The sequence below is a fragment of the Poecilia latipinna genome, unplaced genomic scaffold (assembly GCF_001443285.1).
Source record: "Poecilia latipinna isolate Pla-1442-1.1 unplaced genomic scaffold, P_latipinna-1.0 Scaffold15, whole genome shotgun sequence".
NCBI lineage: Eukaryota > Metazoa > Chordata > Actinopteri > Cyprinodontiformes > Poeciliidae > Poecilia > Poecilia latipinna.
In genome coordinates, this window is record NW_015112631.1 from 629,499 (window position 1) to 643,919 (window position 14,421).

Genomic DNA, 14,421 nt, shown 5'->3' on the forward strand with positions numbered 1-14,421 from the left:
TTGTAGCATTTTTTTGTTGTTGTTTTGACTTAAAGGGGCAGTGTCATATAAAAGCAACTTTTTTGGCCTTTATATAATGTTATAATATTATTTCCCTCATCTAAATCAAAGTGTTGCTTTGATTCTTTCATGCATGATTTATCTCCATGGCAACCACTCGGCTTTGCAAAACGCCTGGGTGGGCCTAGCTCCGCCTTCGTGATGCTGCTCTTAGCTGCAGTTCCCAAGCTTCCAGACTCTGAGACTTCCCCACTCGGCTCCTTCAGACTAGCCAGCAGCAATTAGCAAACGCCTGGTGGAAGTGCTGAGCTCACTATAGGAGCTACTTCTTAGTGAAACGCTGGTAAAAATGTTGTGAAAGGGTTAATAGAGGGCCATGTTTGGATGACTAACTGAAGGCGGAGTTTNAGAAACAGCAGGAGTTTCTTAAAGAGACACAGACCCAATTTCAAAGTGTTAAACTACAAAGTAAAGTAATATTTGATATATAAATGGTAAATGGACTTATATACTGATTTTCTATCCAATAATTTTTGACCACACTAGAGTCTCATTCACAAACGCTCACACATTTATTCCCCGACATGCAGATCGGTAGGCAGTACTTGGGGCTAAGTGCCCAGGGCCACATCGACACGTGGCAGGACGACTGCTCTACAGAGCCACAGTCGCCCACATATAGTCTGTTTTAAACAACTAAGGTTGACATATTGATTACGTTGTAAAATGATAATTTACTTTAATTACCCTCATGTCCTTCATAAAGCAGATACAGTGTTTCCATTTATGAAGAACTTTAGAGATTCAGTCACAGTATTACAGCTTCTGTTTCTTCTGAATCATTTCTGCCTGTTTTAAAAGAAAACTATTAAACCAGACTGCAAACGCTGCCTTCTTTCATGCATTTCCTTTCCTACATAATCCATCGCTGCTGGAGCTGAAATTGTTACTTTTTGGAGCCGGTTGACGATGCCGTGAGGTTTTCAATGTGTCGCCTTCCAGTGCGTCAGCTGCTGCAGGCTCTTCCCTCCAGGCCTCTGAGTAACGGCTACGTTCAACAGAAACGCCTCCTCTCCTCGCCGTCGTCGCCAAAGAAAGAGGTGCTGCAGTCCATCAAGAGGTAGGATGGGGACGGAAACTTTAACTAGGCCAAAAGGCTCCGTGTGGGTTCCCAAGTCTTTGAATTATCCAGAAAGATTTAAATACAGCATATGGAAAAGAAAAAACCTGTTTGTTTATACACTTCTTCCCAAGAAAAAAAGTTTTTTTCCCTTTCTTTCTTTTTCTTTTTCATATATTTTTATCACTTTGTTTTTGTCTGTATTCCTGCTTTTTCTTTCTTAAATTGTTTCTCTTTGTTTCTTTTTTTGATTCTTTTCTTTCTTTCTTTCTTCCTTTCTTTCTTTCTTTCTTTCTTTCTTTCTTTCTTTCTTTCTTTCTTTCCTTCTTTCTTTCTTCCTTCCTTTTTTTGTTCTAATCATCTTGTGATTATTTTGGTTGCATAATCCAAAACATGAAGTTTTTAGGATAAATATGAGCAGCAATACTTATTTCCAGTTTCATCAAACCTGTTTAAAATCATAATTTAAAGTCCTGAAGCTCTGGACATTCAGATCTGTTGTTTTTTTGTTTTTCCGTCTGCAGGAAGAGCATGTCCACAGAAAGACTTACCCTGGTCCGCAGAGAGATGGCAGCAGAGAGTCGGAGTCGGACCACGTCCTCCAGCAGCTCCTCCGGTGGGAAAAGGTAACATCTGCTGCTGGGGGGCAGGAGGCTGAAAACTGCCTCTGAGCCACCAGCTAGACAACAATTACATTTTCAGTTCATTTACTTAAAAAGAACAAACAGAAACGAACAAGCTTCATAGATATTTATATACTCAATATGACTCGTTGTTTCTGTTGAGTCAGCAGAGATGGTTATTGAAATAAAATAAAGTAACAAACTGGAAGTCTGTGGAAAGAGGCAAATCCAAACATTTTAATTAAATAAACTGCAATTAAGTAACTACAGGTGATTAACTTGAACTAGTTTTTCATAATTATTGTTTCCACTATAAATACAACAAAGTATTATGACACAGTTTTAAGTCCATATTGCCAAAAATTAACATAAAGCTTAAAACTTTATTTTACATTAAAATCAATGAAGTTTGTAACATAGTAAAATGTTGTTGATCTACATTTAATGTAGCATAACTTCAGTTTTGCTCAGGTTAAAGTAACATTGTGATGAATTCCTCGGATAAATGTGACTGTTTGCTGCTGCTGTCCTGTGTTTCTGCTGACGGCTCGGATTTCCTTCCTGGTAAAGAGGTGTGGTTACTGGGTAACATGAGGGGGCGGGGCTCCGGGCTGGAAGCTGCCCTCTGATTGGCTGCGATGCTGAGCTAAAAGTTTGCAGAGCGAAGGAGGAAGTGTGTGTCTGTGCGGCTGCTGAACGGGACACAAACGGCTCTGCAGGAAGCTGGAAGCTGCTCTAACGGGAAAACGGCAGACATGAAGCGATCCTCCAGGTAAACGCCAACAGCAAAGCTTCAGAGACCCGCCGGAACCACTTCCTGCTGGTTCTGTTCCACTGTGGACGGGTTTCCACTCACGTCGTGTTATAGATTTCTAAGCCTGAGGAGGTTTGTGTTGTCACGCGAACAGTTGGATGTGGTTGGGTCTGTGTGTGCGGCGCGGTGGGGAGGGGCAGCAGAACCCGACTGGAGGCAAAATGAGACTGACGGCGTTTCTTTAACGTTTTCTCTCCACATAGAAACTTCTGTGTCATTAGTTACAGCAAACAGGCGTCTCCTGACGTAAAAGACAAACAGATAAGGAAGGAGAGGTGGAGGGCTCAGCAGATCTGATCTGGTCGCTATGGTAACCAGCCGCAGCTTCTTCTTTGTGTATGTGGGGGTTTACCTGGGGATCACCTGGCGAGTCGGAGCGCTGCAGAGGGAGTTTGGCTTTGCAGCAGAGTTCTGATCACGGTTATGAACGCTGCTTGTGCTGAAATTGATCACATTTCCTCTCGACATGCAGCAAACTCTGCTGCACCAACAGGAACTGGGTTGAGTTTCTCCGACCGCACTGCCCTGCATGTTCTACACAAAAACCTGATTCAAATGATTTCACTGCACATTCTGCTTCATTTAGCACTAAATAAAACTTATTTTAAATCACTGGAATCATTTTGTGAGCAAGTAATCTGATTAATCCGTTTTCAGACGTGATAAATCCTGCAGGATTTATTCCGGTTTTTGTATAATTTGCAGTTCCTGAGTGGAAACGTGCAGAAAACGTGTTTATAAAGTCGACTGCTGCAGCACTTAAGTCATAATGGATCAGCTGATGGATGACCGCTCCCATCATCCCGCAGTTGAAGGACGCCACAAACCATTAGTGGGGTAGAAACGTCCATTTCCTCCGTGCGCCTTTGACTGCACCGCTTTGTTTTCTGATCCCTTTTAGTTTAGTCTTAAGAAATGCCAATCAGATGAACTGGAGGATAAGGAAAATGTTTTACTGGAAATATCTTTTAATGCAAAGTCAAATGCCTCAGAAAATGAAACATGAGGCTGAAATGAAAAAGTTAGAAAAGAAGTCATAAATTATTCTGACTGCTTTTGGGTTCAGGTTTCATTTGTGGTGTTACCAGCAGGAATCGGTTGTTTTTAATTAAGCAGAGCTCATGAACTTTGACCTGCTTATCTAAGACGTTTCAGGTTTTTTTTTTATTTCTAAATTTTGGCAGGCTTGTTGAAATAAAACTTTCTGATCTGGTTTTGCTGCTTCAGGGCTGAAAACTGAAATAACTGACAGGTTAACAGCAGGAATATGGCAAGCTGTTTGAATATATAATCAAACCACACTTCCAACAGCTAATTGAACTAAATGTCTTAAAATATTTTATGAAGGCATGTTGAGGTAAGGGGTTGAATTTGGGTCTCTACGAAGACATTTTCCGACGAGTTTCTGTCGTTTATTTTCTTGAGAAAATATGCAACAAAAATCACAATTAATAGAGTTTTCTGCCGTATTAGACATTTTTGAGTCAGTTCTTGTTGGTAAAAATAAAATTCGTCATACCCAGAACAGTTTCATCCTGTTTACTGAACCTACAGTAACTTTTTACAATCAGATTTGGTTTTTAATCTGATCTTTGTTGAAGATCCCATCTGTAGTAAATGATAAAACTGCCTTCCATAGCAGGCTGGTAGCAGGTTTTGTTTCTTTTAGTTTAACATCCATCACAGATCTGCTGTTTTTTTCTTTTTTTCGTTGATTGCTGCCCTTGTTGTTGAATCCTCTGAACTTTAAACCAGCAGACATTTTGTTTCTGCTTGACGTTTGTTCATTAGAAATGTGCAGCTCTGGAGAATCGTACTCAGGAGGATTACTGCGTTCCCCTGGTGCATCCTTGCAGCTCGTCCGTCCCCTCTGTGTGTTTTCCGAGCGCAGCCATCCAGGCGGAAAATGTTCTGCATGTTAATGAAGGTTCTGTTTGTTCATCTCCGCCTGGAAAGCAGGAGACTCGCTCACGTTTCACAGTGAGGAGGTTTTAGATGTGCCGGTATTTACAGTGTTTTTCTACCAGTTTCCCAGCCAGCTCTGCTCTAATTACAGGGTCAGCCGCGGCCTGTGATTGGCTGCAGCCGCGCCACGCCTCGTCTCCCTGCCAGAGCGACACGCAAACAACCGGGCCTTTATGTGGTTAGTTAAAAGAGCCAACACCCGGGCTGCTGGCCTCCACCTGACCAGAACCAGATCAGACATCTGCTCTCTGATCTGCTCTCTGATCTGCGCCTCATATTGAAACAGGCTTACATCTCCTTTGACTCAATAAAGGAGACATATTGTGCTTCACTGAACAGGTTAGAAAAGGTCTATTCAAATCCTACTCTACACTTTTTTTGTAAAAAATTGTTCTTGGATAAAAGATTTCAGTCTGTTTAGTTCTGCCTTCCTTTCAGATTTTAGTTGTTTTAGGACGTCCTGTCAATTTAAATCTAAACAAGGTGCTGCTGGCCACGACCTCAACTCAACGTTTAAACTCAAACGTGAAAATGGCTGCAGACACGTGCAATTATACAAATGTACATCTTTGAGAAGCATTAGTAGAGCCTCCTGCACAACCAACAAGAAAGTAGTAAGTGGTTTCTGGATGGTCAGTCAACAACAAAACACCCGTCTTTTCCAGCAGTCATTGTACAGCAGTAAAATCAGCTGACCAAACGTGCTGGAGCTCTGCTGGCGTTGCTGGGCAACAGACTGGGCTTCACTGGGGTTGCTGGGCAACAGACTGGGCTTCGCTGGGGTTGCTAGGTAACGGGCAGTCCCTGCTGATTAATGACGTCACATTCTGTAGGTTTTATAAACGGCTCATTTTCCAGGCACCAAAAAACATTCACTTACAGCCAGAAACTTGCTTTTATTTCTACTTTTTAATGTTTTTAAGTGTTTCACCTGTTTTTAGAAGCAGTTGAGACCCAAGTGGAAATGCAAAAATATTCTGCATTCACTCATCTTCTGTTTTCAGTGAAGCCTTTGCAGAACGGCGGCTGATGTTTTCAGAGTTCCTCCTTTACTAGCATCGTTTTCTTTCCTACCTCCTTCCCAGCCTGTTTGGTTGTTCTGTCTCCACACCTTTCAGTTTTTGGGTTAAAGTTAAAACTTTTCCCTTATCCAGATGTCATCACTTCTCCTGTAGCCGCGGCTGATTGGTGGACAGGTCGTCCTGCCAGTCAGCAACCAGTGAAGTGCTCAGACAGCAGCAGCTCTGGCCGGCTGACTGACGGCTGAATCAGGAGCTGCAGAGTCGTGATGGACGGCTGAATCGTTGCAATTTTGCATTTAGCAACACAGATTTCCAACATAAAGCTGCAGAGCTTTGCTGCCTGCATTGCGTTTGGGCCCACGCTGTCATCTTCCCTTTCTATGGGTACAATAGTTTCTCTGTATTCTGTGTCATAATTGATCAAAAGTCATTTCTTTTATTTTTAATGGGAACATTGGAGCACAAAACCTTCAGTGTTTCCTCTCTTTATCAAAGGAGATCGAAGCCTGAGGGCCGAATAGAAAACTTTCCAAAACAGATCCGTCTTAAAACTGAGGAATGTAACTTTTATAAGAAAAAAATGTTTATGTATTAAAGTATCACTGTGTTGTGAGACAAATAATCAGTGAAAAAATTTACCCTAAAAGCCCACTGCTCCTCCAGAAGCAACCAGAGGCAGGAGGGTCTTTGTGCTGTCAATCACACTTGTGTACACTACAGAATGCTAAGGCTAGTTAGCATAGCCACTGATGACGATGAGAAGTTGTTTCTCCTCCATCAGCACATTGAACAGCGTATACACGAGCATGATTGACAGCGCTAAGACGAGGCATGTTGCAATAAATCAATCACATGATAAATTGAGCTCAATAACTTCCATTTGCACGATTTGTCGTTTGTTTTTTTTTACCAAAAACTGGATGATAAAATGTTTGAGTCCGTTTCTTTTTCTGAAAGATTTCATAATTCATTTTATTTGTTGTTTTTGTTTGTTTTGGATAGTTAAAATGTCGTCCAGTTCCAGTATTAAATATTCATTATAATTTGAAGTTTAATGATCTTTGAGGATGTGTTCCTGCTTTATTATGCCATTATATTCCTTGAAACTTTTAATAAATATGTTTTTAAATAAATAATCTTGTAAAGGTGGAATGCTGTAGCTTTAAATGTGGATGCTAGCTGTTCGTGCTGCTTGATTATTTCCAATGTTTTTAATTATTTTCTTCATCTTTGGCCGTTTTTGAAAGCTTGTTGCTGCAGCCGCCTCTCACCCCTCAGCGCTGCGGCTTTGTGACTTTATGCTCCAAACACCTGGAGCGTTCTGCAGCCTGCACGCCGTGTCGGAGCAGCTGCTGGTATCTTTAATCTGATTGTTTATTCATGAGCTGAACGCTGAGGTCCACTTCGTGTTTCTGCTGACTCCCATGTTTCCTCTCGCTGTCCAGTCGAATGAAGTAATGAGGGTTGAAGCCTGGAGATGAAATGATGTGAAAGGGAGCTGCTCCGTTTCATGCATTTACTAAATGTATGCGTGATGGGCTCTCTGGATCCACGGCTCACTTTTTAAACATTTTTAATCTTCAGAGTGGGAAACGATTTCATCTGCTGATCAGATTTAAAATCCTGTTTTTCTGTTTTTCAGCAAATCCAAAGAATGCACCTACAATGCAGGTAAAATTACCTTTTTTAAAGACATATATAAATATTTGCCTTTAGGGTTTTTTTTGTTTTTTACAAACTTCAGTTTATTTCTTAATAAACCGAGACAAGGTGTTGGATAAATAAGCCTTGTAAAGAGTTTTTTTTTCCAAGCCCTGTTTACTTTGGCACAGCCAGTTAAAATGCTCCAGGTACATCATTAAAAGTTTGAGAGAAAGAAAAAAAACCTGCTTTTCACAGGTGATGTAGGAACATGTTTAAAAAGTCACCATGTCTCTTTAATTTTCCACTTTTGGCCTCTCACCTAAAATCCCTGTAAAATGGAATTAATTTTGAGAAACTTTGAAAAACCTTTAAATGGTAGCAGCTGGTTTTACATAAACTTTGTTGCAGAAACTTAATTCTTGGACTTCAGCTCCTTATTTTGCTTATTTGATGTAAAAGTAAATGTTTTAAAGTTTTTTCCCCCCTCCAGTTTCTTCCTTTCTGTTTTATGTTTATACTTTTCTCTCTGTTTGACGACGGATTCGCAGTCTGTGTATTTAAAACCGTTTTTCTCCTCAGAGGACGGCTACGTGAGGATGTTCCTGCGCGGTCGTCCCGTCACCATGCACGTCCCCGACCAGCAGCGGGACGGCTTCAACCTGGACCACAAGGTGGCGCTGCCGGACAAAAAGCTGAAGCTTCAGTGGGTGTATCCTTCCAATCGAAAGGGCGACGACAGCCAGGAAAGACTCTATGGTCAAAGCAGTGCAGGAGAAATATTTTTTAAAATAGAAAAAACATTAAATCAGTTTTTTAAAATTGTAATTTTAAATATTGTATAATTCTTAAAATTATACGTTTTTTGTAATTCTGTGTCAAGTACTGTGAAAGCCACACTTCTCATTTATTTAAAAAACCTCTTAAAGGTTGGCTCCAGGAAAGAGAAAAATGTCACCATTACACATGAACTAATGTAATTTAATGGTCTTTTATCCACTGCTAGCAGCATCACAGTAGCTTGTTGCCTTGCTGTGTTTATTTCATCACCACTTTAGATTTTATCCACTTGGCGAAAACCTCATGTAATTAATCAGTTGAGTTAATTTCAGTCTAATTATTTAACCTCGTTTTAATCGAAAACCATGTCAACAAAACTAAATATTTTTTCAGTTCAACTCCTGTTTTTTGCTGCTAAATCATTTAATAAACAGATATGAGCTCAACAACAGAGATATTTATTGTTTTTAATCTCTTATTTAGGTTATTCAACAGTCAGATTGGTACTAACTTCTACTTCTTCCATTCAGCTTCTTTAGAAATTCTGGCTGCTAACATTAGTGTTAGCATCTGCGCTCCTGCTACATGTTTAGCATTGAGATGCTATTTTAGCTAACTCCTTTTAGCACAGCAATAGTCTGTCCCAGCATCCAATCAGATCGGTTTTTGAAGCAGAAATTAACCCCCAGCTTTGGCGTCCATCTTTGTTTGTGGATGTTTTACGTAAAAAAATGGCTTCCTGCCGATCTTTACAGCTTCGGTCACCTTCCCTAACTAAACGGTGGGCTAGCTACGGCTACCGTGGCCGCGACTGCCGCTGCAACCTCTACCTGCTGCCCACCGGGGAGATCGTGTACTTCAACGCGTCGGTGGTGGTTCTGTACAACACTGAGGAGCAGCAGCAGAGACATTACCTGGGACACAACGATGACGTCAAATGGTGAGGAAACAAACGCTGATACCATAATAAAGCCTTTGGATCCGTCTATGTTAATATCTGTAACACTAGCTGCAATACAAATCTTTGTTAATATTTTGCTGATGTCAAAAATGTTTTAATTTTATGAAGCTGTGACAGCTCTGATGGAAGAAAAACCAAAACAAACCATCATCCTGCTACCACTTCCTGTCTTCTTTGGTGTTTCTGTCAGTAGTAACATCCTGTTGTTAATCATGTGATACAAAAACACTGTTTTAAATATGAAAACCGCCTCATTCTAGCTCAAAAATGTTTTTTTTTCCTCTAAATTGCCTTGTTTCCATCAATAAATTTATTATAATTTCAGTTTTGTGATTTTATGGTTAATGTAGATGCATCTACTGACAGATTCATTAGCATCCAGTTCAGACTCGATCACCAAGCAGCTGAATTTTTCCAAGAAAAACTTTTAATTTGAAGCAGTTTTCAAACAAAGAGGAACCTAATTGTATAATTTCTCCCTTAATGGTCTGACTTCACCAGAAAACCACCATCTCTTTCTTTCTTCCACCAGAGGAATCTGCAGAATTTCCTGTTGTTCCCAGTATGAATCAGACTTTTCTGGGGAAGCTCCCACTCGCAGTTTAAACCTCCTCAAACTTTACTCGCCTTTTATCAGAACTTTTGAATTAATTCCCACTTTTAAAACCATTTTATGGTCCGGTGTTCTGCATATTTTGGTCATTTTCAATTCTGAAAATTCTCCACAGAAATATAACTTTTATGAAAAGCAGTGAAGGAATAGTGGAGTAAAATGTCAGATTATCAGTTTGTGTAATAATATTCAGAGTCTGGATCTTGATGTTTTTGATCTGGATTAATGATACCATTTACCAAAATGATTCACACACTGTAAAAAATAAAATCTTACCAAGTATTTTTCTTCTAGTTTCTACTCCAAATATCTTAGTGCACTTTAAATAAGACAAAACTAACTGATCTGCCAGTGGAACTAGTTTTTTTCCATCAATTTTGATGAATTATTGATGTAAAATAAGCTCTGAAATCTTGCTGAAATGTTACCTACATGTTACTTCTGTCTTATTTCAAGTGAACTAAGATATTTGGAGTAGAAACTAGAATAAAAATACCTGGTAAGATTTTGAGTTTTTGCAGTGTACAGCAGAAAACCTCCACACCTTTTAAAGAGGCAGTATCGTTTAAAATCGACTTTTTTTAGCTATGCATCATGTTACAATGTTATTCCCACATTAAAAACATTCCTGTGATGTTGCTTTGATAATTTCATGTGTGTTTAAGAAGTCCTTTAATCCTTTATTTAATAGATTTTGCACCTATAAAAACAAAAATAAATGACACACAGAGGAGGAATAGAAACTAGACTGAAAACACTTGGTGAGATTTTGTGTTTTTGCAGTGCAAACAGAAGTTTCTTTTGTGTGAAAAGTGTCTGTTTATCTAATTAAATCTATGATCTAATCATCTGGCACCAGCTGGCCTGTAAACACTAAACGCCTCCTGAGGCATGCTGGGAAAAAAAACGACTCTGCCGTTTCTTGTCCCACTGCTGTCAGTTTGACTCCTTCAGCTTCCTGCTTTTTAAGGAAACATTTACCTTTTATTCTCTCACAAAGACGACGCCATAACAAAAACAATGTCGACACTCTGAGTCCTTTAAAGGCTGCTAATGGTACATGTTTTTAAAAATTATTTTATTTTGCTGAATGTTTGAACTTGCAAACGTTGCAAAATGTTTAGATGTGAATCGTTTTTCACTTTCTCTCTCCTCAGCCTGAGCGTTCATCCTGACATGGTAACCATAGCAACGGGTCAGGTGGCTGGAAACTCCAAGGATGGAAAGGTAAAGTGGACGCCACACTTTCAGCAGCACCTCCGTTTGTTTTATTAACCCAACTGCAGCTTTGTTAATCCGTTTTGACATTTATTCCTTTTTCTTCTTTTTTATCTGATCAAGAGCTTAGAAACAATCTATTTTATAAAATAAGTTTCCAATTAAAATGTTGCTTGGGATGCAAGAAAAAACTGATTTTAATGGCTTTTCTCAGTGGAATTAATAAAATAAGTTTTCTGATTGTAGTTTTCTTCAGTAAATGTTTAATTCTGTAGTTGTTTGTTTTTCCTCTTCAGCTTCTCGCTCCTCACGTCCGCATCTGGGACTCGGTGAGCCTCAACACGCTGCATGTGATCGGCATGGGGGCGTTCGACAGAGCCGTCACCTGCGTCTCTTTCTCCAAGTCGGTAAGCAGCGACTGGACGCCGTCAGGGCAGAAAATCTCACACTTCCACCAAAAATCTGACAGTTTATAAAAATTATTAAAAAGAGAGGACATTTTCTCTAAGCAATTTTCTTTTTTAAGTAAATGTTCAACTTTTCAAACTCAGAAATTTTCACGTTTTGTATCTAGAAAATATCTGGTTGATCTCAAAATTGTGGAATTTTTTTCCAAGTAAATTTTTCAAAGTTTCCTAGAAATGTGAAAATTTCTGAGATGAATCTAAAAAGTTCTGAGTTTTTTTCAAGGAAATGTTAAAACTTTTCAAACTCAGAAATTTCTTTTGTTCTGGAAAACTTTAGATGAACCTAAGTATTTCAGTTTTTTTCTAGGACGTTTTAAACTTGAAAATCTGAAATTGTCACATTTTGTTTCTAGAAAATTTTAGATTATCCTCAAAATGTCAGATTTTGTTTTTTTTTTTAAGCAATTTTTTTGACTTTTCAAACTCAGAAATTTCCAATGTTTTTTCTAGAAATTTTCGGAGATGAATCTAAAACATTCTGAGTTTTTTGGTGGAAATGAACAGGATTGTTTCGCTATCTGCTGTGCAGCAGCTGGAAATCAGTTTTATGTTTCTGTGACGTTTTTCTCTTCGTCCACTCAGAACGGCGGCTCCTTCCTCTGCGCCGTGGACGACGCCAACGATCACATCCTGTCAGTCTGGAACTGGCAGAAAGAGAAACAACTCGCTGAAGTGAAGGTAAACTCGCCTTCATCTCATTAATCATGAGCTGATGAAAGCCGCAGATGAAGGAATAACGTTTTGCTGCTGCAGTGCTCCAACGACTCTGTGCTGGCTGCCGTGTTTCATCCCATGGACACGAATCTGATCGTCACCTGTGGAAAGTCGCACATCAACTTCTGGACCATGGAGGGAAACGCGCTCACCAAGAGGCAGGGACTGTTTGAGGTAGAACCGCCACGAACACCAGATTTTAAATGTAAAACGGTTTGAGCCTGAAGAAAACTGGGCGCTTGTTTCTACGCTTCGGTTCGTCCAGACGGCCGGGATCCTGAGCTGATCAGTACAATCACCTAAGTAACTTCAAAAAAATATCGCTGACATGAGTATTTTTACTTTTACTAGAGTAATTTTATTATGAAGTATTTCTACTCTTGAGTAAAATTTCTGGATTTTCTTCCCTCTGAATGAAAAACAAACATGTTTTAACCAGAAATCCACCAGACTCAGACACACAAACCTGCAGCTTCTGTTAAACTGATTTGGAAAAAAAATATTTTAACTGATTTTTGTTATTTTTTTTGTTACTTGTGTTAATTATTATCATTTTGGTTTTTAAAACTTTATGTTTTGGTCCATCTGATGATGTAATTTTAAAATATTAAATGATTGATAATTTGATCAGTTACTCAGTGCTGGAGTAGACATTTTACCAAACACGTCTTTTACTCTTAATTGAGTATTTTCTCGGACAAAAACTTTTTACTTTTACTTGAGCAAAAGAGTAAATTTATCCTGAGAAATCAAGCTCAATGGGAGAAATCCCAGACTGAGCACTGAGGGGAGATGAGAATCGAACTGAAGCTAACATCATCTTAGTCCAAACCTTTTAAAATATGGTCTCGCTGCTGAACTTAGTTTTTTGCTTCTTTGTGTTGCAGATGTTAATTCTCAGTGTAAAAACCGTGTGAAAAACATTAAACCCACAAATTTTTTGATCCGTTTCCATAGAAACACGAGAAACCAAAGTACGTTCTGTGTGTGGCCTTTGCTGAAAACGGCGATGCCATCACAGGAGACTCCAGTGGGAACCTCTACGTCTGGGCCAAAGGTCGGGTTTGCTCCTTTTCTCTGGTGGAAGGTCTCTGTGAACGAGGGATCATCCAACGTGTGTGTGTGTGTGTGTGTGTGTGTGTGTGTGTGTGTGTTACCAGGTGGTAACCGCATCAGCCAGGTGGTGTCGGGTGCACACGAAGGCGGCATCTTCTCCGTTTGCGTCCTGAAGGACGGCACCATGGTGTCCGGAGGCGGGAAAGACCGCAAGGTGGCGCTGTGGGACCACAACTACAGGAAGCAGGCGGAGATGGAGGTAGAGGAAGAACGAGGAAGGAGGGATGAAGCACGCAGACAGAATAGATTCATGTTTCTTCTTGTTGGTCAGATAATGACAATCTGAGATAAAAGCCTACAAAACATGAGCAGGAAAACATTTGTTTTTCCAACCTTTATTCCAGATGCATTATCTAAACGTTCTTTCCTTTTTTATCCTCCTTTCTCACTCACATACTTCCTTCCTTCTCTCTTTTCCTTTACGTCTCTCCCTGTCACTCCATTTCACCCTTTGTTTATACTTCCTTCCTTGTTTTTCCTCCTCCCTCTGCAGGTTCCATAGTTAAATCATGTTTGCTGTCGAACAGTAAACAGTATTTTTTTATGGTTTTAAATCACTGATATCTCTGCAACAGTTGGTTCCAGTAACGATAACCAGTTTAACCAGTAGCTGTGGTTTTTGGTATATTGGTTTCTTTTCCTTCTCTCTCTCTTTGTGCGTCCAGGTGGGCGAGTCGCTCGGCCCGGTCCGGGCTCTGGCTGAGGGGAAACCAGGTGAGCTGTTCGTCGGAACCACCAAGAACGCCATCATCAGAGCGGCCTTTCCCGACACCTTGACCCCCATCGTACAGGTACGCACCTGGAGAAGGCTCCGTTAGCATCCATTAGCTTCTAATGTTAGCTTCGGTTAGCGTCTTTTAGTTTCTGTTAGCTGCTGTTTGCATCCTACTGTCAACTTCCAATGGCTTTTGTTAGCAGCCATTGGTTTCACTGACATCACTTAGCTTTTGTTAGCATTCGTTGGGGTCTGTTAGCTTCCTTTTGCAGCCAATACAGTTTGTTACATCCATTAGCTTCCGCTAGCGTCTCTTTGATAGCATCCTTTAGCACTCGTTAGCATCTATCGGCGTCTGTTACTGTCTGTTGGTGTCTGTTGGCCTTTGTTAGCATCCTTAAGCTTTTGTTAGCATCTGTTGGTGTCCATTAGCTTCCATTATATCCATTAGCTTTGTTAGCTTTGAATATTTTAGCTACAAAAAATAATAACACTTTATTTGAAGGGGTGAATAAGACTGACATGACACCGTCATAAACATGACATGACACCGTCATAAACATGTCATAAACATGACATGACCCCTGTCATAAACATGACATGACACAGTCATAAACATGACATGACCCCTGTCATAAACATGACATGACAC

General features: G+C 39.9%; 1 protein-coding gene across 3 annotated transcripts in view; it reads left to right on the forward strand.

Moving 5' to 3' along the window:
* eml2 (EMAP like 2) overlaps nt 1-14,421 on the forward strand; it is a 43,990-nt gene that overhangs the window by 14,046 nt on the left and 15,523 nt on the right. For 2 of the 3 annotated variants that reach the window (XM_015032819.1, XM_015032828.1), the window contains exons 3-14: nt 1,003-1,120; nt 1,645-1,746; nt 7,187-7,215; nt 7,768-7,897; nt 8,756-8,905; nt 10,697-10,766; nt 11,054-11,164; nt 11,807-11,902; nt 11,978-12,112; nt 12,896-12,995; nt 13,099-13,253; nt 13,720-13,845. In XM_015032819.1, the coding sequence (XP_014888305.1) occupies nt 1,003-1,120; nt 1,645-1,746; nt 7,187-7,215; nt 7,768-7,897; nt 8,756-8,905; nt 10,697-10,766; nt 11,054-11,164; nt 11,807-11,902; nt 11,978-12,112; nt 12,896-12,995; nt 13,099-13,253; nt 13,720-13,845 (1,322 nt within the window). Of the gene's footprint in view, nt 1-1,002; nt 1,121-1,644; nt 1,747-2,395; nt 2,516-7,186; nt 7,216-7,767; nt 7,898-8,755; nt 8,906-10,696; nt 10,767-11,053; nt 11,165-11,806; nt 11,903-11,977; nt 12,113-12,895; nt 12,996-13,098; nt 13,254-13,719; nt 13,846-14,421 lie in introns of those variants that run through there. The other variant, XM_015032837.1, reaches the window with a different exon arrangement.